This window comes from Stenella coeruleoalba (assembly GCF_951394435.1).
Source record: "Stenella coeruleoalba genome assembly, chromosome: 1".
Classification (NCBI taxonomy): Eukaryota; Metazoa; Chordata; class Mammalia; order Artiodactyla; family Delphinidae; genus Stenella; species Stenella coeruleoalba.
In genome coordinates this window covers 60,540,450-60,565,871 of record NC_137169.1, presented here as the reverse complement: position 1 = coordinate 60,565,871, position 25,422 = coordinate 60,540,450, and the positions used below count along the sequence as shown (strand labels likewise).

At 38.4% G+C, this 25,422-nt stretch overlaps 1 protein-coding gene across 2 annotated transcripts; it reads right to left on the bottom strand.

Annotated features, from left to right (window-relative positions):
- Positions 1-1,622: 1,622 nt before the first annotated feature.
- CTH (cystathionine gamma-lyase) lies at positions 1,623-24,918 on the bottom strand. Of its 2 annotated transcripts, XM_079937714.1 has the most exons (12): positions 24,549-24,918; positions 21,024-21,105; positions 19,346-19,441; positions 16,737-16,846; positions 14,532-14,663; positions 11,329-11,386; positions 10,809-10,886; positions 9,076-9,228; positions 7,652-7,773; positions 5,581-5,633; positions 2,418-2,556; positions 1,623-2,100 (listed from the first exon to the last, which is right to left on the bottom strand). In XM_079937714.1, exons 1-12 carry the CDS (start codon positions 24,714-24,716, stop codon positions 2,074-2,076), a joined length of 1,218 nt encoding a protein of 405 aa, XP_079793840.1. In that variant the 5' UTR covers positions 24,717-24,918; the 3' UTR covers positions 1,623-2,073. The 2 variants fall into 2 exon arrangements, with proteins under 2 accessions (XP_079793840.1, XP_079793839.1); XM_079937713.1 differs by lacking the exons at positions 1,623-2,100; positions 2,418-2,556 and adding an exon at positions 4,005-4,478.
- Positions 24,919-25,422: the final 504 nt, after the last annotated feature.

The following is a 25,422-nucleotide window of genomic DNA, read 5'->3' as shown; positions in this document are numbered from 1 at the left end:
CAGCTGCTATAAGTCAGATGTGTAGGAAATTTGATTACTGCCTCTAGTGACAATCCAGGAAGCTAAACAGTAACTTCTGTAATAATCAGCCCCAAATGGTTAGGACTTGATTAATAACTGACAGCTTCCTTAATTTTTGTCCCTGCTTTTGACTGAGGACCAAACCTAGAAAACCAAATATGCTCCCCTACCCAATCACACAGGATCCCCACTTCAAGTCAACCTGCCCACCGCTTCCCTAGGCCAACAGCCTCTAATCGGGGCATACTTGAAGACTTCTCTTTTTACACTACAAAGCTTTTTCATTCTTCTGTCTGCCTTTGTTTTTCTTAGCTTTTTTTTTTTTTTTAACATTTATGACAGTGATTTAATGTTATTCATTTAAAAGTCATCTAACAGTTTTAAATTCGGAAATTTTTGTTTCTCATCCACATTAACAGGCATTAAAATTTCTGCAATTCCTATGCTCTGCCTTCCTTTGAGTCTGCCAAAAAACAAGTGACAGTAGCTGACTCCCTTGTAAGCTTAGAATAAATAGCCTTTTCTTTTCTTATTCAAATGGTCATTTGTTTATCCCTACAGCCTTAAGGTACAGAAATGGCAAGAAATCAAGTCTTCCAGAAACCACAGTGGGATATAACCAGCCTCAAAATGCTGCTACCGGGCTTCCCTGGTGGCGCAGTGGTTGAGAGTCCGCCTGCCGATGCAGGGGACACGGGTTCGTGCCCCGGTCCGGGAAGATTCCACATGCCGCGGAGCGGCTGGGCCCATGAGCCATGGCCGCTGAGCCTGCACGTCCGGAGCCTGTGCTCCGCAACGGGAGAGGCCACAACAGTGAGAGGCCCGCGTACGGAAAAAAAAAAAAAAAAAAAAAAAATGCTGCTACCTACAGAGACAGAATTTCCAGGGTCCCTACACATAATTCAGAAATGCACAATACATAAGAATATGTATTTGTATGTATTCTCCTCCTACCCAGCACTATTATTAATCGAGTTCAATGATAGGCTCCCCTGCCCCAGCCATGCCCTTGGGCATGCAGGATCTTAGTTCCCCAAACAGGGATCAAACCATGCCCCCTGAAATGGAAGCATGGAGTCTTAACCACTGGACCACCAGGGAAGTCCCAATGATAGGATTTTTTAAAACTGAAACAAATGGTGATAGCAAATGTGACTGAAAGTCTTTAGTACAAACAATTTAAAAAATCCAATTATTTTGACTTACGACATAGTGACAATAACTTGCTGATTATGCTTCTAGCTATGAAACTATTTCTTCCTTTAGCCTCAACAAATTTACTATTTCAGATGAAAATATAAGAAGTAATATTTCTCTATAAAAGTGGCTTTTGACCTGCCCCGTACAGATTTTATAACTAACGTGCAAACACTAAGATTTGACCATGATAATTACACAATTGAATTTATAAAAATTAAGAAGCTGAGACCTCTAAGAGTTGGGAATTAAAAGGGCCCAGGAATACAATTTAATGCCACATAGTACAGAAATATCACAATGGGATACATTTGATAATTAGATTTATTTTTTAAAAAAATAGTAAGTACAACCTTAAATCAGTAAAATTTCACAGACTTTTCAGATATTTGATTTTTGGCTTATGGTAATTAAGTGTAAACCATTGCTTTGAGTGCAATTTTCAACAATATACAAAATCACCCTTGATTTAAGAACATTCATTTAATAATTTAAATTCCTCAGAAAACATGAAAAATGAAATGCCATTATATTGTAAACATGATCAATATAAATCTTAAGCTTGAAAAAAAGAACACAATCCCCAATAGCAGCACAAATCTCACCTCCTTCAGAGGCAAATGTATATCCAAATTAACAAAAAGATCTTAACAGAATTGACTTGTCAATTACAATAAGGGAAAGAGGAAACTTTTTAACAGGAATGATACCAGGAAGATTACAGTTGTGAAAGGTAATAAAGTCCCTTAAAATTTTCACTTGAAAACTCTGCAAAGGCTCATTAATGGTCCATTCAATTATTCAGAAGTTTTGATCTTTTTGCAGGAAGCAACCTCTAACAGCAGTTCTGGAATGCTAGTTGTGACTTGCATTTGGAGAGTGCTGTATTAACAGTGCACAAGAAAAATATGTTATTAAACCTTCAGGCAAAGACTTCACCTCCTCCAAGAATTCTTTTCTGAAGACTACATTCTTTTAAATCTGCATTTCGACTGATTTCCCTATACATTTATACACCCTGTATATTGTAATAAGAAAAGAGAAAACGTTTACGGTCCACTCTATAAACATAGTGAGGCCACTCTATAAACATAGTGACCCGCCGCTCCCAAGATTAAGCATGTGCGCGCGCGCGCGCACGCACACACACACACACACACACACACACACACACACACACACACTAAAATAAAACTTACTGCTGCCTTCAAAGCTTGATCTAGATCATCCAGTAGGTCTTGTTTATCCTCTAAGCCCACAGAGAGTCGAATCAGTGTGTCACTAATTCCAAGGACTTCTCTGTCGCTCTTAGGCACTGAAGCATGGGTCATGATTGCCCTGAAAGAAAGAACGAGCAAAGTTTTGATCACTATATTGTAGCAGGGGATGCATGTTTCTATCTCATAAATTGCAACTATTTTCAAAATTTTTCTACTCTAAATATCAAATGCTTCATATACCTACAATGTTTCGCAGGCAAAAAATTAAGGAATTGTGCAAATTATCATTTCTAGTCATGATTTTAAATGAACACAAAGATCTTTTATTGTTTTCATACCATCAGTAAGGTATACTCAATCGGACACTGAAGGTGCCAGTCAAACACCCTCATGCAGGAGGGGAAGACATAGCTTCCAGTGTGTGGATTTTAACACCAACCTGAATGAGGCCTTGGCCAGAAGTCATACACCCCATGACCAACCAGCTGCACTTATAAGAGGCCTCTTGGATCAAGAGCTGGTCAGAATTAATTCCATCTGGATCAAAGGATCAATCCAGAACTGGACCTTCTGAGGCAGATCAGGGAAAGACAACCTACGATCACTGGTAGCAATCACTAAGCATTAGGAATTAATTCCAACACATAACTCATGACACAGAGGCCTCAGAGGATGTTCAAGATCACGTAGCAACTCATCGTCATCGTCAGCATGGGTAAGGGTAGAGCACCTACTATGGTTCAGGCTCTATAGTAAGAATTGGGAAACCAAGAAGAATGAGATATTTTCTTTAAGTAACAAAGCAGGAGCTAAAGACTATGACAATTCACAAAACGGAACAGTCTACAGCAAATACCAAACAAGTATGGACAATAAGAACTGCCGGAGATCAGAGGAGGGAGAATCTCTGCGGGCTGAGACATCACAGAGGGGAGGCTTATATAGTCTTAGGGAGCGCTTAGATGTACACTGCCCCCAACATTCCACCGTCCCCTTCCACCACACGCAGAAGGAATCACTTTCTCCTATCCACTTCAGGCCCATGGAAAGAAAATCTGAGTTGTGTCCAAAGTAAATGAATATCTTCTTTGATCACTCTAATGAAGTTTTACATGCAAACCTCCTCCTTAAAATGTTCTGCCTTTTTAGGCTCTTAATTCCTTAAAAGAGAGTGAATGTGTAGAAATAAGAACTTAGGCTTCTGGGACCAATAGACTTGGGTATGATTCTCAGCCCCTCCACATACTGGCTGTGTTGGGCTTGTAAAAGTTACCTGGCCTCAGTCAATTTCCTTATCTCAGTACACTTTTATCCACATTTTACAATCGAGAAAACTGAAATTGAGAGTGGATAAGTAAGTTTTCTAAGGTCACCAAGTTAACACACGTTGTTAGGCTGGGAGACCAACCCAGTACATGTTGGCTCAGCTTCCTCCCCGCTGACTGCAATGCTGCACTGGTTGCAGCGTTGTTGGGAGACACAGAATGAGGGTGATAAAACAGACAAGCTCTGACCTAAATTTATGCTTCCACTGGCACTGGGGTTAGCGCTTAGCTGGAGCTCCTGAGGGCCAAGCAACTTTAAACCACATCCCTAAATAAATCAAGCAAGGTCTACTTTTAAGAGAGCCTTAAAGTAATATACATTGCATTACTACGAAAAATAAACCAATTTCATATGCTGAGTGTGCCCTCTTGTGCATCCAGACTTATTAGCAAGCATTTTCCTGAAAGACTAACAAAAACCTCTATGGCTTATTTTAATTATTTGAATCATTATTTGGGTTTCATTTTTTTTTTTTAAAGATTATGAAATTGCCTGACTCTCCGCATGAACTATAAACTACTAAACCAGGGCAGGAAATGTGCCTAAATTTTAGTAATCCCTGACATTCCTCTGCACATAGTTATTTCAGAAATGTTCATGAAGGGCTTCCCTGGTGGCGCAGTGGTTGAGAGTCCGCCTGCCGATGCAGGGGACGCGGGTTCGTGCCCCGGTCCGGGAAGATCCCACATGCCGCGGAGCCTGCGCGTCTGGAGCCTGTGCTCCGCAACGGGAGAGGCCACAGCAGTGGGAGGCCCGCGTACCGCAAAAAAAAAAAAAAAAAAAAAAAAAAAAAAAAAAAAAGAAATGTTCATGAAAATTAAAACATAGAAATATACCATGCATTTAATACAGTTGAAAATTAATAGGTAATGATATTAATTTATCTCTGTAATAATTATAATATATGGTCATAGAAACGTAAAAAGAAAAACAGGATGTAGCTCAGGAATGCTTGCTGGGACAGATAATCATTAAATAATAATCATTATTTTAATTATTAATACTATTTTATGGATGAAAAGACTGAAGCACAAAGGTTAAGTGATTGATGTTCTCAAATCCAGATCAAGGCTGCTTTAAACTCTCCGCTCACAGTTTCTGACGCAAAGCCTCAAGAGTGAAGTTGCTAACATATTCCTGTGTGACATTTGATTCATCAGCAAAACTTTCTGAACCGTTGTTTCCTTGTCTGTAATATAAGCTGTTGGACTCCCTGATCTTAGGCTGTTTTGTGTTCTATTATCCTCTGGTGCTTTGATAAAATTAGATGAATTGCTTGGGTCAGTTAATGAAGGGTCAGGAATACAGTTGAATTTTGGGTTTATGTCACAGATGACACAGAGCCATTTACCCCACAGAAAACAGAAAACAAACAGACTTGATGGTAACTAGCTGGGCTCTCCTCTGATAAATAAGAGTATGGAGGATTTTTTTTATCAGAAACACATTCTCAATTTCCCCTGGAGTCTTAAAATCAGCCCTTCTGGTACAAAGTCTCCAACCTCCCTTCCAGAGCAGAGTGGAGTAGAACAAGTGGCCCTGGTTCGGAGGTCAGAGAATTACCGCTGGAATCTCCTTCAGGCAAATAGGAAAAAAGCAAAATTTGGGAGGACGCAGCTTACTGTTTAGTAGCCCCCATTAGATTTTTATCAGGGTCTCCATTCTATGGAGTTAGAGTCCATTCCAACTAGATAGTGCCATGCTGCTCTTATTGCTAAATATCTTGAATGATCCCCGATTTTATCCTACTCCTTTTCCAAACAATCATTACAGCTGAAATCAAAGTTAAAATACTGAGAAAAACAGAAATACTTACGGAAGCTCAGCAAGACTTTCATATCCTCCCAAGCTCTCAGCCAGCGTAAATAGCTGTGGCAAAGAAAATATTAATATAGATCTTCTACTAAAATAAAAATACTAAAATCTAAAAATAAATGTTGTTGATAAAATGGCCTCGGGACGGGGGATGGAAAATGGTGCAATTATGAATAAACTACAAATTGGATAAAAACTTGGAGAAAAAATCAGAATAAAATCCATAACAATGATTTCACCAGACTAAATTAATTAATTTATTTATTTTACTTATTTTGGCTGCATTGGGTTTTTGTTGCTGCGCCCGGGCTTTCTCTAGCTGCGCCGAGCGGGAGCTACTCTTCATTGCAGTGCACAGGCTTCTCATCGTGGTGGCTTCTCTTGCTGTGGAGCACGGGCTCTAGACACATGGGCTTCAGTAGTTGTGGCTCGCGGGCTCTAGAGCACAGGCTTAGTAGTTGTGGCGCACGGCCTTAGTTGCTCCACGGCATGTGGTATCTTCCCAGCCTAGGGCTCGAACCTGTGTCCCCTGCATTGGCAGGCAGATTCTTAACCACTGCGCAACCAGGGACGCCCCAATTAGACATATTATGTGTTAATTTTTAAAACATTAAAAGTTGATCGGTGGGCTTCCCTGGTGGCGCAGTGGTTGAGAGTCCGCCTGCCGATGCAGGGGACACGGGTTCGTGCCCCGGTCCGGGAGGATCCCACATGCCGCGGAGCGACTGGGTCCGTGAGCCATGGCCACAGAGCCTGCGCGTCCAGAGCCTGTGCTCAGCAACGGGAGAGGCCCCAACAGTGAGAGGCCCGCGTACCACAAAAAAAAAAAAAAAAAAAAAGTTCATCGGTACTTCCCTGGTGGCACAGTGGTTAAGACTCCACGCTCCCAATGCAGGGGGCCCAGGTTCGATCCCTGGCCAGGGAACTAGATCCCACATGCATGCCACAACTAAGAGTTCATGTGCCACAACTAAGGAGATGGTGAGCCACAACTAAGGAGCCCACATGCTGCAACTAAGGAGCAGACAAAGATCAACTAAGGAGCCCTTGAGCTGCAAAGAAGGAGCCCGCCTGCCACAACTAATAAAAGGAGCCCACGTGCCGCAACTAAGGAGCCAATGAGGCACAACTAAGGAGCCCTTCAGCTGCAACTAAGACTCAGCACAATAACATGAGCTCTAAAACCTCAGAATTATTACACTTGAGACATAGCTCTGTGGTTAACCTTTAAATAAAAATCTCTAAATGTCTATCAAGTTATACAAACTTACTCATTAATATGTATCACTCACTAAATTAATACATCTATTTAACCCCTTCCTAGGGAAGAAGGGAAAAAAACTTGGTTGTTGTATTTAGTGTTATAGTGTCATAGAATTTCACAACATGTTAAAAATTCTTCTCACAACTGTGTTAAATCAAATGTGCACTACTATATTTCTGATTTTAGAAGTGGACAAATTTTAGAACCAATAGAACTTTGACTAATCCAGAAGCATCCTTTTCTTTAGATCTGTAGTATTTAAAACTCAGTCTTACATACATTACTGCATGAGCTCAAAGTATGGAGTTACACAGGTCTCTCTCCCAGGGCCCCTGAGAGCCTTCTGCCTCTGTGAACATTAGGCAAAGGCCTCCCTTCCGTCACTCCAGGCAGATGCAACCTGGGTGGTGCAGGGTTTAGAAAGCCATTCCTAGGCTGGATTTCAGAACAGTCTTTCGTCATTGCAGTGACCACACACTACTGCGGTTTCATATAATACTTCATTTGAAAAGACGGTTCACTTTAAATTTAAAAACCAATGGATTAGAACATTCTGTCTCTCTCAAATGGACGGCAGTGTGCAGAGTTAAATAAGTTAAGTAAGCAGATTCATATATCTGCTACTGCAACACTCTTGTTTCAAGTGATTTTCCAACCCAAAGCATTTCATGACAAAGAGGCTTGTGGGTGTGAACTCCAGGTACAACAACATTAATATGAGTCAGGTGGAAGTGAGAAATAATGACTATAATAATGTTATAAGAAGGTCTTAACGTCTACAGTTTAAAAAACTAGTTTGAAAGTTTACCTTTAGGTTCTTGAGGAAAGTCTCAGCATGTTGAAGGGAGCCCTTGATATAAAAGGTGATCATCCCTGGGCAACCTGTGCACTGACGCTTTGCCAGCTCATGCTGAGGATGAGAGGGCAGTCCTGTAGTCATAAGGTATAACGAATGTCTTATTTTAGAGTCAAACATGTAATTTCAGAACAACAACAAAATCACCATTTGCTTAAGTCAACTGCAAATAAGCCTAATAATGAGCTTTATGCCATGTTGACATCTGACCTCTTGTTCTGGTCCCTGTCTATCTCTCTAGCTTCATTTTGACCTATCTTTTCTGGTCTCTCCTTGCTCTAGCCATGCCAGCTTTCTTTACACCAGTGGCATCACACTCTTTTTCATCTTGGGACTTTTGCATATGCTGTCCCTTTAACCTGGAACATTCTCTCCACTGACCGCCCCCTTCCCTCTGTTAATTATATCCTCTGTAATTTTTTTGCTTAATGTCTGTCTTATCCACCAGACTAACTCCATGAGGAGAAAGCTATTTCTTTTATTAATAATTGGATCCTAGTTCCGAGTGCAAGGCCTGGCCCATGGTTGGCTTTAATAAACACTTATGGAAAAAATCTGAAATGTCTTGTCCATGACCTTTTAACAAATGCTACCCACTCCTCAGGGCACAGCCCAAAACTTTTCTCCCTTCCTCCATTCAAAATGCACACCAGTCAACAGCTCTATACCTAGTGTACATATTAGGGCATTTAATCTCATACGTATTTCTGCCTTGCCTTATCTAAATTCCTTAAGGGCAGGGATCAAGCCTAATTCTCCTTTACACCCAAGACTACATGGATGCACACCTCAAAAGGGTTTAAAAGAACTATTTACTTAAGATGACCAGACCACTATTAAAAAGTCTGGTAAAATAAATCCAAAGAGTAACATGTAAGTCTGCTAACTCACATGAGCATTTCTAGATGTTGTAAAGGTGAAGAAATTCCAAAAAAATGTAATAGAATTTCGGGGGAGTTTTGGTACCAAGTATCAAGTCTCAATCTATATGAGATAAAAGTTAGAGCTAATGTGGAATATCAGACTGATAAGATTACCAGCAAATTACTGGAAAGTACAAGGTTGCAATCCTGGAACAGGTATACACAAACCTTCAAGCTAAAGACAGGAACATCAAATATGTAAGATTAATTTTTTAACATCCAAGCAACCACTAGACTATAGACAACACTAGGCCAGAGATCATGTCCATCTTCTTTACCATCAGACCCACCAAAAAGCCTGACACACAGACACACAAAAAGCTCAATAAGTGAACAACATAAAAATACATGAAAGCACCTAACTTACAAACAAATGTTACATAAACAGGATGCATAGGATGACACTTAAAATCCTAGTGTAAGCATATGTGCTTAGAAAGCAGATTAACATACCGGGATAAATAACCTTTTCTACCCAAGGATTCGACTCCAAAAACTGAGCAACTGCCATTCCATTTTCGAAATGCTTCTCCATGCGGATTTGTAGAGTCTTCAGACCTCGATTGCAGAGGTAACAGTCAATAGGAGATGGAACTGCTCCAAGAGCTGCAAAATGAACATGTCCTGGATTAGTTTGAAGGTGAGGAGGCACCCAGAAAATCCTCTCACTGCTCTTTTTCATTATAGTGACTCTGAGAAGTTAGCTACAAAGACCAATGTTTGAGTTTTAGTGGGAAAAATTAATATATCAAATTAGAAACATGAGAATGAAGCATAAAACATGCTTAGTGAAATGGGCTTTAAAATGAGAGGGGAGGGCTTCCCTGGTGGCACAGTGGTTAAGAATCCACCTGCCAATGCAGAGGACACGGGTTCGAGCCCTGGTCTGGGAAGATCCCACATGCCGTGGAGCAACTAAGCCCGTGAGCCACAACTACTGAGCCGGAGTGCCACAACTACTGAAGCCCACGTGCCTAGAACCCGTGCTCTGCAACAAGAGAAGCCACTGCAATTAGAAGTCCACGCACCGCTACAAAGCGTAGCCCCTGCTCACCGCAACTAGAGAAAGCCCACGCGCAGCAACTAAGAGCCAACGCAGCCAAAAATAAATAAATAAATTTATTTTTAAAAAAATGAGAGGGAAAATGAATTATCCTGAAAATTAAGTACAAATACAATGATATGAACTTTTCAAATATGAGCATCAAGTCTTTTCTATGATTTTAATGAAAGGACATAGTTTAATCTTGTATTTCTTTGACAGAGTATTATAATACACAGAGAAAATAGCAGTTCAGCTCCTATTATTTCTGAGTGTTCTACCAATATTCTATTTAGCTTTTGTCTAAAGCAGCCTGTGATTTCCCATGCCTCCAGGATACGTGCCTCAGTCCTTTTTTTTTTTTTTTTGTAAATGAAAGGAATTTATCAAGCAATAAATTTTGGTTTCCTTCCTCAGTGCCCCCTTTTGCTACCCAACATGTATTCCCTGGAAGGGGATTTTTATTCCTAATTATGTTTGTATCTTATCTTTCTGTCAAATCACAGTGGTTAAATCAAGTCTCTTCCAATAAACCCTTCTCCATACCTGAGATAAGAAAACAATCTAAACAGAAAACAGACGTTTAGACACCTGTTGAAAAATATAAGTTTATATGTTAAGTGCCATTTAAAAGTTATCATCATTTCAGATATAAAAGGTATAGTATAAGAAAGCCATCATTCCAAATGTTTAAAAAAAGAGACAAAAGAATCCATTAAGTCATAAAACTAAAAATTCACTTGAGGGACTTCCTTGGTGGTCCAGTGGTTAAGACTCCACACTTCCAATGCAAGGAGAGCGGGTTTGATCCCTGGTCAGGGAACTAAGATCCTACGTGATGCTCGGTGGGACAGAAAAAAACAAAAATTTACTTGAGCTTTACCAAATTATGATCAAAATTAACATGGCTTTGAAAAATAACAAAACGTATCTCTTGGTCATGTTGTAAAGCCCTATTATGTTATAACTGTATTTTTATAACCCAATTTCTCTTTCCTCTAAAAAATCAGAATTTTTCCCACTATTTCTCATTTCTTCCTAAATTAGTGGAATGCTATCACTTCACAGCACTTAGTGGAAATACAAATATCAAATGTAGTCACTTTGAGAGCATAAGGGGAAATTTGGGTTTTTTAATACTTACAATTTTGCAAGAATCGGAGCCTATCATGAAGCCTCTCAGAATTAAGTGACACTAAGCCCATCACAACATCACTGTGGCCTAAAAAAAACAAAACAAAACCAAAAAACTTTAAATTAAAAACAACATATGTTTATTCCTCAGCTTATAATTTCTAAAATGTGACTTTCACTTGAAAAAACTCTGGGAAAAATCGCTATAGAGTCAGTTTAAATAAACTTTAGCAAAAGCTATACCTTAAACAATAAAATTAAAATAATGTAAAAATTAAATGTTTCTTTTTAAGCTATCAGCAGGATAAAAATATAACATTTATAGTAAATTTTAATCCTCTGCTGTTAAATCATGAGCATAGTTTTGTCTGCTATAAATGAAGTCCTATATTTAATCAAAGTATTTTCTTACTTTCTACATGAGTCACAGAGAAAACCTGAATAATAGAAGTAAAGGGATAAAAGGATAAAGTCTTATGCTACTTTCATCTATTGATGGAAAAGAACATTCTAAGTGAAGACTGTCTTACCATTCATATATTTTGTTGCTGAATACATACAAATATCAGCTCCCAGAGCCAAAGGCCGCTGAAAAGAATAAAAGGTTTTTATTCCGGATGGGAAATCACTTGAAAATATGCTTCATTGCCTGCCTATTTATTATTGTAAATTCCATTCCTATTCTAACTTTTAAAAATACGCACATCTTAAAATTTCCAGGAACTCTGGTATTATCTTTCCCTTTCCTCCCTCACACCAAATAAAAATACAAAGTATTAGAACCAGTATTAAATCCAAAGGCACAAATTTTCTGGAAATAGCAGATAAACTCAGGTCAACAGGTCTTCTGAACTTGTTTCTTTACAGCAGTTGCTGACTAGCCCCTAAATTTATTACCTTTAGCAGAGATGTTGGCATTTTATGACTCAGTAAACACGGAATAGTTGACACATTTAGCAATTGTTCTGTCAAGTAAGTATAAAAGTGATTTGCTTAGGTTTTTAATCATTAAAACCTTACAATGTATGCTGTGGTTATTTATTGATTTGCCATGATCTTGACTCTTAATTACTCTTTTATTATACTAGTTTTGTCAAGTGTAAAATCACTTATAAGGAAATTTGTTTAGATTGTTTTCCCTCACTGAACTTTCCTGCAAAGTAATTCTTTAGTCTTAGATGTCTTTATTTACGGTGAAAATTAAACTAATAATCAACTTATTCACTAAATAATGTTATATCAACATCTTTCCATTTAAATTTCCTTTAAAATAAAGTGTGTGTATGCATGTGTGTGTGCGTACGTGCGCGCGCGCATGTGTGTGTGTGTGTGTTTAACCTCCCTAGCTGGGGGCTATGGGACTTTTCATTTAGGGTTTCAAAAATAGGACATTTTAAGTGTGGTATTCCTCAAAGCACTCTCTATATATGTGTTTGCTCATCTCTAAAGTGATGAGTCAAACTAGATGTTGTGTGAGGCCTCTTCCAGTGTTAACATTCTGTAAACTCTATGGTCAAAAGGAAAAATTAAAACCAATAACTAACAACTGTTGATGCCATTATGCTCCAAGAATCATGAGTTACTTTACATAACCCAGTGAAGCACTTTACATAACCCAGTGAAGCATTGTTCAAAATACTTTATCTAACTCAATAAAATCAGTATGTTTATGACTAATTGTACAGATGGGGAAAAGGGACTAAGAAAAATAAAATAGATCACTCAGATTTAAAAAATTGGTAGAGACAGGACTCAGACTACCGGAATTCAGAGATTCTACGTGGAAACTTTATGCTTGTATGTCCATTTTGCCTTTTGTGAGACTTATAAAAGATCAAGAAGACAAAAGACAGGAAAGACAGAACATACCCACTTTTCATGAGTGTAAAATAATGAGAGGATCTTTTCAGAAGATTTGCTTTGTGGAACCAAATGTGGTTCCACATTTGGTTTGTGGTTGCCTAGGGACACTGTGATTCTGATTAATTCAACTGGAATGAATCCAGACTGAAATGAAGCAAATTGCAGTCCCTGGCATTAGGAATATGATGTGGGCTTCAGAAAGGTGGAAAAACTGGACCTATTTTAGTGACAACAATAGGAGAAAAAGGGCCAGGCCTGATGAGTAACCTGGGCAGGCCCAGCTAAAATGATTCATGCGATCTCTTTGGGAATATACAGGACTCATGATGACTCAGCTAGAGCAATCCTATGCTATAATAACTGCCCTACTGTAAGTGGTAGATGGGGTAAGGAGTTGGGATAAAGACTCCAAGAGTGAAAATCACCTGGGACAAATAGATGATGCCAGGAGATTTTCACTTGGAAACAGACTGCCTTACTTGATATAAGAATCAGCTGGGGCTTCCCTGGTGGCACAGTGGTTGAGAGTCCGCCTGCCGATGCAGGGGACACGGGTTCGTGCCCCGGTCCGGGAAGATCCCACATGCCATGGAGCGGCTGGGCCCGTGAGCCATGGCCGCTGAGCCTGCGCGTCCAGAGCCTGTGCTCCGCGACGGGAGAGGCCACAACAGTGAGAGGCCCGCGTACCAAAAAAAAGAATCAGCTGAAGCTATATCATGAGCCAAAGGTAGATGACACATGAAGCCATCTGAACACATTGTAGCCAGGAAATGTGTTTCAGGAAAGGAAGGTAAAACATGGTAGTGCCTTCCGAATAAAATGGAGTAAGGTGAAGAACAGCTTTGTGCAGACTCCTAGGGAGTCAGCCAACTTCAGGGACCCAGAACAGAGGCAGGGAATATAAACAATTGAGCTTGTAAACATCTGCCTAATTGAAGAGTTGGAGAAAATGAGCTTGGGTTTCAGGAGCTCTGCAGAATAAAGGTGAACTACAGGAGGTGTAATAAGAATGACCACAGGATACAGACAAAAAGGAAATAGCAGGGAGATGGTAACTCCTAATAAAGAAAGGAAACAGAGTTAGGTTACTCAGAGGAAACAAAAGGAGAACGTGTGGGGAAAAGGCAGACAACCAGTCAATTATAGAGAGATCCCAAGATGATCTACCAAAAGGAGCAAAGCAGAAAAGAAGAATCTGGAAAAATGTACAAGAAAAGAAAGAAAGGAATTGCAGATGAATGGGAGGGTTTGAGTGGCGAAGAGATGTATGTAGAGGACAGGCAGGAAAAGAGAGAGTCTAAAAGGAGCACTGTAAAGGAGCTGTACTCACAGATACAAGGTGAAACATGGAGTAGAAATTCATGATACAAATAAGGTAAAGATATAGAGGGCAGGGCATGGTCTTCGAAGCACTGAGGGAAGACAAACTAGAAAGAGGGAAGACAAATGGAGAAATAATGTGTAATGTACACTGAGATGTCATTGAGTATAGCTTTTCTCTTCCTTTTATTTGAAAAGTTAGCCAGGTTTAAATATATATAAAATAATATAACTGACCTGGAACCAAAACATAAACATTGAAACCCCTACTATGTGTAAGGCACTGACATATACAATCATATAATACGGCCAGGTCTTCAGAGAGTTTACACAGAGAACTTAAAAGCTTTAATTAAGACAACATTTAAAACACACAAAGTCCCACACAACATATTAACGTAGTGTTGAAAAGATATTAACTAATGGTAGGAAAGATCCAATTTTAATTCTTTGTCTAATCAATAATTATAAGCAGATTTCATGTAATTTAATGTAAACAAGTCCTTCCTCTCCTAATTACAGGTACCTGTGTAATCTACTAATCATTTACCTGGAAATATGCCGACATAAAAGTGTTATCCACGACCAAAATAATGTCTCCATGTTTATGGACAGTATGTGCACAGGCTTCAATGTCAATCATCTTCAAGATAGGGTTTGTGGGAGTTTCAATCCAAACAAGCTAAAACAATTCAGTAAATGACAATAGTTTGTAAAAACACACTGCCAAACATCTATCTCATATACTGTAACCATCTGAGAGGCTACATTGGAAGACCATAGATGATGAAGTTTAAAGGTTTGAATCTGAATCCCAGCCCCATGAATTTCTAAGAAGTCATCATAGGTAAGTAACTAACCCTCTACGTTCTTCCAATTTTTTATCTATACAATAGGATTGATAATATTTACCTTATACAGTTGTTGTAAGGATCAAATGAGATAGTGTACATATAAGCAGAAAAGCATTCAAGTTAATTATTGTAATTATTTTCCATTAAAAAGAGGATGAATTCCAAAGAGATAGTTCAATGTCTGGGAATTTTGTTCTCAAAGATAAATAACATAGGTTGTCTAAGTTTACATTCTGGAATTTTCAGTAAAGAGAACTATCTCTATGACGCCAAAAATATCCTGAATAGTAACTTAACGCCAGATGCACTAGAACCTACAAAATAAGTCCCCAGAACTTGAAGAAGAGAATGGGTTTTAGAGTGAGGAAGAAAAGTGACACACACAACAGAAAACCTGGCCACAGCTCACTTAAGAGACAGTATCATATTTATCTGTCTATTCAAAAACCAAGCACAATCCAGGCACATCATAGATGTTTGACAGTTATAGAAAAGACCAAAGAAAAGAATTCTGTTTGTTAAACAAGCTGCCACTGTATTGATTGACATTATCTACAGCTTTCTTTTTAAAAGGATTAATGGTTCTTTTTTCTATGTAAATGGACAAGTGGTCTGGTTTAACTCTCTTCCTTCTCTAGAGTTTTACTGTAGAAAAGACATGGTAGTTAAAATAATGCATATTCTACAAGAACAGAATTATTTAAGAACATATAAAAATTTATTTCTGGGTAAGAATTTATTATTCTCATTCATAATAAAAATTAATTAAAATAAAAATAAGTAAATAAATACAAAGTAGATTTTATGTAGACTTAAAAAATCTACTTCAAATGATGAGGCAGACATTTCAGGGGGAAAAATTATTAATTCAAGTTGGTAAAGAGGCACTATATAAAGTTCTATTGACAAGAATTAATATACACACAATATGCTTTCCTCCCTTAGAAAGACTCAGACCAGCTATTTTAATAAGAATCTTTTCTCCCAAGCAAGAAAACAAACAAAAAACAACAACAACAAAAAAAAAACAAGTTCCTTTAAAAACAAGCCTTAATCACTCAAAGCTCACCCTGGTGTTAATCTTCAAAGTAACTTGTGTGAGAAAAGTTTTTCATTTTTTAGCATTCACTGCAACATAATCTTGAGTACAATTCAAACCTTTTAATCATTAGCAAAAAGCTGGAAAAGGCTGATACTTATAAAAGGCACTGGTCCTTCTTTTCCCCATGCAGAATTTCAATGAAGTCCCAAGAAAGAATATCACATATGCCATTCATTCCAGCACAAAACACCTTCCGGTGGCATACAAGCTTCCCAGGATGGAAGCTAAAGACTGCTTGTGGCTCATTCTCTGTTTCTATCATTTTGCTGAAGTATCCCTTAGAACCCTTAAAACTATGCTTAGGGTTTGGGGGCTTCCTTACAAACTTCCTTTTCTGTAACCCAAACTCTGTGGTGACTTTTGTTACCAATACTAGCTTGGTAATGCAGTTAAGAATTGTCTGCTTTTGCTAACAAATTTTTTAACAGTCATCATGTATTGGGTACTGTAATAAGCATTTCATACGCCTTATCTCATTTAGTTCACACAATCACCTTTCAATAAGGCAGGTACAATTGTCCCCATTTTGCAAATGAAAAAAAATGAGACTTTGGTTAAATAATTTGCCCATGATAATACACCAACCATGATACAGAATTAGAATTTGAATCCCAATACAGAATGCACGCACCTAACCATTATGCTATACTACACAGAAGTCAGACCTATCCTAATCTTGATGGTTTCCAATGGCTTCCAGTAAAATTTGTTATTCAGATTTAAATTATTTCCTCAAGCAAACAGAAATGATGAAAACAAAACATCACAAGGAAAACAAACAAACTGAAAACTGAGTTACCTTGGTTTCTGGAGTAATAGCTGCCTCTAACAATTTGGTTTTTGAACAATCAACAAAAGAAATCTTTAATCCAAATTCAGTTGCCACCTGCCTGAAGTACCTGTTTGTACCTGAGGCAGAAGAGAATCAGATAAAATGAAAAGAAAACTGTATTAGGAAATATTAATTCCTTAAAAGTATAAACACTTAAAAAATATAAGGAAGTGTCAATCACCAATAAAGAAACAACTAAAAGCAATTCTACTTTGTTTGAATAGTTTGACCTTCTCATATACTAAAGAATATAAGGCTTAAATTTTAAACTAAAAATCAGAGTCAAATAAAATACACTTGATACCCACACCAAGTTGTGTGAAGCAGAAAATGTTTCTTAAAATATACAATCTCTACTCTTCAAACATGAAGTGGCATGCTTCCTGAAATATCAATATCTTTCTAAAACAATTCCTTCCTACTACTCAAATCTAAAATAAATGAACTGGGACTTCCCTGGTGGTCCAGTGGTTAAGACCCCAGGCTCCTAATACAGGGGGCCCAGGTTCGATCACTGGTCAAAGAACTAGATCCCACATGCCACAACTAAGACCCAGCGCCACTAAATAAATAAATAAATAAATAAATAAAATTTAAAAAAATGAATGAATCAATGCCAATGAAATATTCAAAATAAAATTTCAAACTGATTATACTTTGGTAAGAGAAAAGAATTGGTTTTTATCCTTTGTTCTTTCGCAATCTTTTTGTTATGCGGTTCTGAAAGCTTTAGTAGACAAATGAGACAATGTAAATCAAACTACTAGAGTTTTACAGTGAAAGAAGATAAATCATTCAACTTAGAATGGCTTCTTTTAAAAATACGGTTCTGGATTTGATGTATATATATGCAAATTTAAAGAAAAATTTGCTGTTATTGATAGTGAACCAAAAAAGAAAAAAAAAATTATCATCAAAGATATACTGGAGGGACTTCCCTGGTGGTGCAGTGGTTGAGAGTCCGCCTGCTGATGCAGGGGACACGGGTTCATGCCCCAGTCTGGGAGGATACCATATGCCGCAGAGCGGCTGGGTCCGTGAGCCATGGCTGCTGGGCCTGCGTGTCCGGAGCCTGTGCTCCGCAACGGAAGAGGCCACAACAGTGAGAGGGCTGTGTACCACAAAAAAAAAAAAAAAAAAAAAAAAAGATATACTGGAGGGACTTCCCTGGTGGTGCAGTGGTTAAGAATCTGCCTGCCAATGCAGGGGACAAGGGTTTGATTCCTGGTCCGGGAAGATCCCACATGCTGTGGAGAAACTAAGCCCATGCGCCGCAACTACTGAGCCTGTGCTCTAGAGCCTGAGTGCTTCAGCTACTGAAGCCTGTGCACCTAGAGTCCGTGCTCCGCAACAAGAAGCCACGGCAGTGAGAAGCCCGCGCACAGCAACAGAGAATAGCCCCTGCTCTCCTCAACTAGAGAAAGCCCATAGGCAGCAACGAAGACCCAATGCAGCCAATAAATAAATAAATACATTTATTTTTTAAAAAAAGATATACTGGACTTTTGGTAGACTGATCCTAGGTAATATAAGATAGAAAAAGAATGTAAAGAATTGTTAAAAAATCAACAGCAATTTTCAAGATTTTGTACCTATGTTTACCAAAAGGTTTTTATAATACATTATAATAGTAATGAAAAATTTGATTTTTCTATAATTTCAATTCATCAGACTATCATAGGGTACTATGATAAAATATAAAGCATTTTGCAAATTTCTGAGAGGGATAAAATGATTACTAAGAGTAAGTCTCTTCCTTCAAAGAACTTACAGATTTAACTTTTTGTTCAAATAGGAGATAGATAAAATGATAATAATATTCCATAAATCACATTTTAATTATTTGGAAGCATTTGGTATATATGTATAATATACTTACAAAATTTTTTGCTGTTGTTTTGAACACAAAAATCAGTCTTACTTAAAGGTAAGGACAACTTGTCTTCCTTACCTTCCCACTTACCACTTTATATAACTAGCATTTAAACAATTTGGAATGAAAGTTCTTAAATTTGTATCCATGGATAGGTTTCAAGGGGTAAGGGTCCTTGGAGAGGAGCCTTATCATTTTAAAATTAAAATGATAAACGTTGGGTATAGTCTTAAGTGCATTTTTTGGAAAGAGGTCTATAGCTTTCAACAGCTTTTCAGAAGCTTCCCTAAAAAAAAAAACGCAGGGGGTGGGGTGGTTAAGGGTTGGGTAGAGTTAAGCCCTTTGAGAATGACTTAGGTTATAGACCATCTTCACTGGAGGTAAAAATTTTTAATTACACTAGAACACTCTCTCTTTAAACACTATCTTCTCTAGAGTAGAATATATCTGGGATAAGCTCATTCCAGCTGCTTAAATAAAATTATTATTAAACAATCTCTCTTATAAGCAAGTTCTGGAGCATAGACCCTAAGTGTTTATGCTCCTCCTTTATCAAGTGTGAACCAGCATAGAGTTGTTCGTCATATTTTGAAAAGATAATCAATAGTCAATAATCCTGGTAGCACTGTTAATATAATTCAGGACCCATTTTATTGTCTTTCAAATATCAGCTGAAACAACATGAATGAGAGAGGTCACCTACCTCCATACACATCATCCATACAAATAATTTGGTCTCCTGCTTTTAAGAGATGGGTAACAGTCACAGTGGCTGCTAAACCTGAAGCAAAGGCCAAACCTAAGGTAAAAACCAAGTTAGAGTAAACCAAAATGTCAGAACTATAGGTTAAAAACACCTACAGTATTTAGTTGCATTACTTTATATCCCTCTCTCTGCTGACTGAAAGACAACCGTCACTACTGAGTCACCAGAAATCCCCTGATTAATACCATTACAAAATCCCCCTTTCTATTTCAAAAATAAAATATCTTTAAAATAAAAATACTTAATTCTGCTTTGGTTATAACATTTCTCTGAAAAGCTTCAAAGAAATAATTCTTTACAAAATTCGGAGACAAAAGACCAATTGCCAATTAAATTACACTTTAGAAGTATCAAACTCTAAAGAAATTTCAAACTTGAGGAACAGAGCTAAGATATGATTCATCCATTAACTATATGGATATGCAGTTGAGAAAATATTTTAACAAAACTCACAATCAGACCTGGTAAATTTAATAAATTTTATTTTTTTAATTTTTTAATGTGGATTCTCTTTAAACACATGTGATCCTGAATCTCATATTGAACAAAAATAATGAAACTGAATAATAAAAAAATAACTGGCATTGTACACATTAAACACTGTAAAGAAAAATATCCTGATAAAATATCAGTGTATCACCTTGATGATAAAAATCACTTGTGACCAGTAGATGGGATATCCAATTAACTTGGAAAATGTAATTTTTGCAACGTTTTTTCAGAAAAGTTGAGGTTGACATTGCAGTTCTCTACTAAGCAGATCTGTGGTCCAACAATGAATTCATACAGAAAGCTAACCTTTAAATCCCATTCAAAACAACCGTGTTTTCCGGAGCCCACCTGAAAAAAGTGTCTGGCATATGAACCCTCAGCCTTTATAATTTCTGTGGGAAATAATATTCCCCACACATTACTAAATTTAAGAAATTTAGTGTTTAAAAAACTCCCCCTCTCACCCAAAACAAAAGAAACTCCCCCAATCCCAAACAAACACCAAAGCTCATATTAACATTTCTGATTTCTACACTTTTGCTGTGAGAAAACTCCTAAGACTCTCCTTTTTTAAATTCACGATTCTGCCCTCATTTAGTATCATTTGTATAGAAAGTACAAAGATGATTTAACAGCCGTCCACTCCCTTCACGGAAGAAATTCAAGTTTTGAGGAGTTAATCCCTAATCTCCCAAAGCACAGTATCAAGGGTACCTGGCTATTGCAAATGTTCCTTGGTGCTACTCTCAGGCACAAAATAGCAGGTGAATGAACCAGAGTATAAGAAAGCTTATATTCTCATAGGTGGTATTATAAAACTTAGTTAATTTGTATCTATTTATACTGACAGCTTCAGACGAAGAGTACGTTTACATGAATTCTAAGTGGCAAATTCTGCCATTTTGCCTCTCTTCATATTTATTTTCACCTTATAATTACACATATACATATGAAGGCAGCTGTGGGACCTCAAGCAAATAATTCAATGTCATAAAAAAATAAGAGTTTTGAACTAGCTAATCCTTATTTCTTTCCAATTCTACATTCTGTGCCTCTATAATTTTTTCTATACAAATAAGAATGGATTCTAGATTTTACAAACTTTGAAATGAAAATCACTTACTGTACTTAGCCCCATCCAGTGCTGCCACTGCTTTTTCCAAGCAATTCCTGGTGGGATTTCCAGAACGGCTGTACTCAAAACCCTGAAGGAAAGAAGTTAGAGTTCATCCTAAGAGATTTAAATTTATTATCAGGGTCTTAACATAGACATTTCCTCAACTACAGGTCCATCCTGCCATGCCTTTCTGTTATTTATCTATTACATGTCTTGCCATTAGACAGAAGCATCACTGTTGTGGCCGTAGTGGTATGGAGAGGCCCTGAAGTCAGCCAAACTGGGTTAGAATTCTGTGTCTGCCACTTATGAGCTACATGCCAATAGGTTAGTTACTTAATATTTCCCAGAGTCAATCTCCATACCATTAAAATGGGAATAAAATACAGATATCTACTTCATAAAATTGATGTGAAGATAAAATGAGATAAGTTCTCTGCATGATGCCTGGCATGTGCTAACCACTAGATAAATGGTGGTTTTTATGTTAGAGTCACCTCTACTCATTAATCTAGGGATATTAGGAAACAGGAACCACCTGAACCAACAGAGTAAACCTATTTCTAACCTGCACTTCATTTCCTAAAAAATAAGTGTTGTGAGCTCTGTTTAGCATCCAACAGGAAGCTATGAACAGATCTTACAAATGCTCGAAGTTCAGATCTTAGCTCTACAAAAGCAATTCAAAAAAGAGAGTAATTCTCGGCAAAACAGCTCTATACAACCCCTTTTTAAATTTTGCATTATATTCCTTTTACATGTATGACACTATACTACCTGAATTCATCCAGTCATTTTATTTGATTTATTTAGTTTTATTGAGGTATAGTTGATGTACAATATTACATAAGTTTCATGTGTACAGCATAATGATTCACAATTTTTAGAGGTTATATTCCATTTGTAGTCATTATAAAATATTGGCTATATTCCCTGTGCCGTACTATATATTCTTGTAGCTTATTTATTTCATATAGTAGTTTGTACCTCTAAATCCCCTACCTTAACCTCCCTCCCCCCTTCCCTCTCCCCACTAGTAACCACTAGTTTGTTCTCTGTATCTGTGAGTCTGTTTTTTTGTTGTTGTTGTTATATTCACTAGTTACTTTTATTTCTTAGATTCCACATATAAGTGATATCATACAGTATTTGTCAGTCTCTCTCTGTATCCAGTCATTTTATTTAATCCTCACAATCTGCTCTAAAGAAAGTAAAACCAAATGTTACAGGGAATGTCAGTGCCAGAATTCAAAGCCAGGACTTAAACACTCACTAAAAATCCTATACATACTTTTCTCCTCCTGCCCCACATAGCACATAACAAAACACAACCACTCTTACAACTGTTTCTGATTCAGGAGCTCCCAGTATTAGAGATAGATATAGATATGGCTATAGATATAGATATTTAAGTTTTGTTGCCTTTTTTGTCTCCTTGTTTTTGACAAACTGGGTAGACATTTTATAGGGCTCCAGGATATCCTCATTACTGGCCACCATCACCTCCTTGATGTGACCTGCAGCTGTACTCCAGACAGAAAAAAAAGTTTAGATTCATGTGGCTATTGCCATGGAAAGGTAGTCCATGTCTCCCTAAATATTCACTGCAGAGATTTAACTTTGTGGTTGGGGAGGGGGGTGGGGGGAGAAGCATATTTCAGTGCCAGTTCTCACGCTCATTCATTCAATGACTTTCCAGATGGAAGTGGAGAATTAGATGCTTCTCATTCAGCTCCTCAAATTCTCTTTAGTGCTCTTAACTGACATCTTAAAGATATTAAGAGGAGTTTGTGGATTTTACCACCCCTGCTGCCTCTCTGAAAACATTTAATTGTTAATATCACAGCTAAATTATTAACTTTTGCACTAAATGCTAAAGCTTGGGCAGCTACACATTCACAAAGCCCTACACGAGGAAGAAACTTGGGAGACAGGTTGTGTACACAATTTGATTACAAAATATAGTAGCTAGAAGTATCCTAAACCAGTTGTAGAAATGCCCTTAGAACTCTACTTCACAAAACAAAGGGCCACGTCTAAAAGAATTTTCCTCAACTTATATAACATAACACACTAAAGAGGTGTTTGAAGTATAATCAAGGTTTTGGATCTACAAAGTGTATTCAATTACAGTTGACACTTGAAGAACTCCCGGGCTAGGGCACCGACCCCCTGCTCAGTGGAAAATCCATGTACAACTTATAGTCAGCCCTCCATATCCGAGGTTCCTCCATATCTGTGGTTTATGTCCCCAGATTCAAACAACTGCAGATTATTCAGCACTGTAGTATTTACTATTGAAAAAAATCAACATATAAGTGGACCTGCACAGTTCAAACCCCTGTTGTTCAAGGGTCAACTGTAATTTCTTCTGGACCTCAGCAACTTTTAAATACTCCAAGATCCATCAAGTATACTACCAAAAAAGGAAAAGCTATGTAATGAACACAGAGGCCTATCTCATCTATGACTCTGGGTAGGTTCCTTTTCTATAAAAAGTACATAATATCTGTCTTGCTCTCTAACCTGGTTGTTGTCCAGATCAAACAGAAAAAGTGCAAATATGAACACCATGAAATAGCAAACTACTGAGCAGTTATAATGTACAATGCAGCTTAACATACATATCAACAACTTATGTGGTAGGTACTATTATTAACCCATTTACACAGGATCAACCTGAGGCTTAAGATAAGTCAAGTAACTTGCTCAAGACCAACTGGCTAAAAAAAGGTGGTGTCAGAATTCAAACCTAGGTCCTCTGACTACATGATTTAAGCTCTTAATTACTAAACCACAATGATGCAATGGGTTAGACTATTGCTAGCATTACTGTAGTATAGCACAGGATAGACTAATGCCCAAGAGTGGGTGGGGTTCCAGAGCAGTACTGCATTGGAATCCCGGCTCTACTGCTTACTAGCCAGGTGGCCTTTGCATTGATACTTATCCCCAAACCTCAGGTTTTTCATGAGGGAAATAAGAACCTAGTTCATACTAGAATTGCTGTAAGGATTATCTGAGGCAATATATGTAATACACATGATAGAATGTAACTATGAATCTGGCTCAATGGCTATTAATAACTACTGGAATAATATTGGGAGTTAATAGCTACTGGGAATAATCTTGATTCCAGGTGAGTTATGAGACTCTTAATTTTTTTCTTAGTTGACTCCTTACTATATCTTTACAATTTTTGTTGCTAAAGGTAACTTAAGGAAGTTATGACACTCAGTTTTGAACTGCAAATTTGCCAAAATCACATGAATATCAGCCCAAATCTATAGGGCATGTTGGACAAACTGTTCCTTCCAGTCCTGCTTATCAAAAGAAATGCTTATCAAAAGAAATATGATCATTGAACCATTCAATACAAAGCTTTATTACAAGGAGGTTTACAGGTGTAGCAAACATCATTCCTGATATACACAAATTAAACCTCACAAATTACTTGCGTGCCTTCTTAATTTATAAGCCATCTCTCTTTTACCGCCCAACACTGGACCGCCCCAGACAGACCCAGCTCACCAAGTGCCGGCCAGGAGCCCCTTGCTTGAACGTGGTGGACAGTGAGATGGGAGGCACTACAGCGTGGGAAGTCCATTGCTCTGGTTCCTGGCCCACATGGATGGCCTGCGTAGCGAAATGTTGGAACCTAGGCAGGAAACCGTGTGGGGAGGCGTCTTTTTCCTGCATGCTGATCTGCGAAGGAAGGTGAGAGTTAAAGGGCAAGGAAGATAAAACTGTGAAACTGATGAGTCGGGGCTTGAAAAAGACACGGAAGAATTAGGCGAAAGAGAGGTAAAGGTATGCCCAGCAGGGTGACCAGCGGCGAGCGCACAAAAGCCGGACTGTAGCTGAGACTCTATTAGCGGGCCGGCAGCTTTGCTTCACCTCGGGGCGGAACCACCGCGACCCAATGAGCGCAGGCCCCTACGCGGTCCCTGCTCCTCATTGGCCGGCAGCGGAGGCGTCGCCCGGAGCGTCGCCGCCAACCCTCCGGCACAGGACTTGGAGTGAAGCCGGGGTCCCTGGGCCCCTTGGTTGGTCCCTGCTGGTGAAATTCCTGAGTCCCGGCCCAAGGGAAGCTTCATTGCTGGCTCCTGTGAGCCACCCAGGCGTCTGTGTGACCTCAGACCGGAGGTTCGCCAGAGATGTGCAAATAAACTGCCTTGACACTGAAACCGAGTAACCTGTAAACAGGCCACGCAAATATCCTCCTCTTACCGTAGCCCTTGCCCCAACCCCTCCCACCTCCACCAACCGCCCTTTGTCCTGAGGGCGGTTCTGACAGACGAAGCAACAAAGTGGAGATCGGTGACGAAAACGGTGGCCCAAGCTGCCAAATGTGCAGCTTGGATTCTCATTAACTGAGGGCAGCCTGCCTTTGAAACAACGCTGA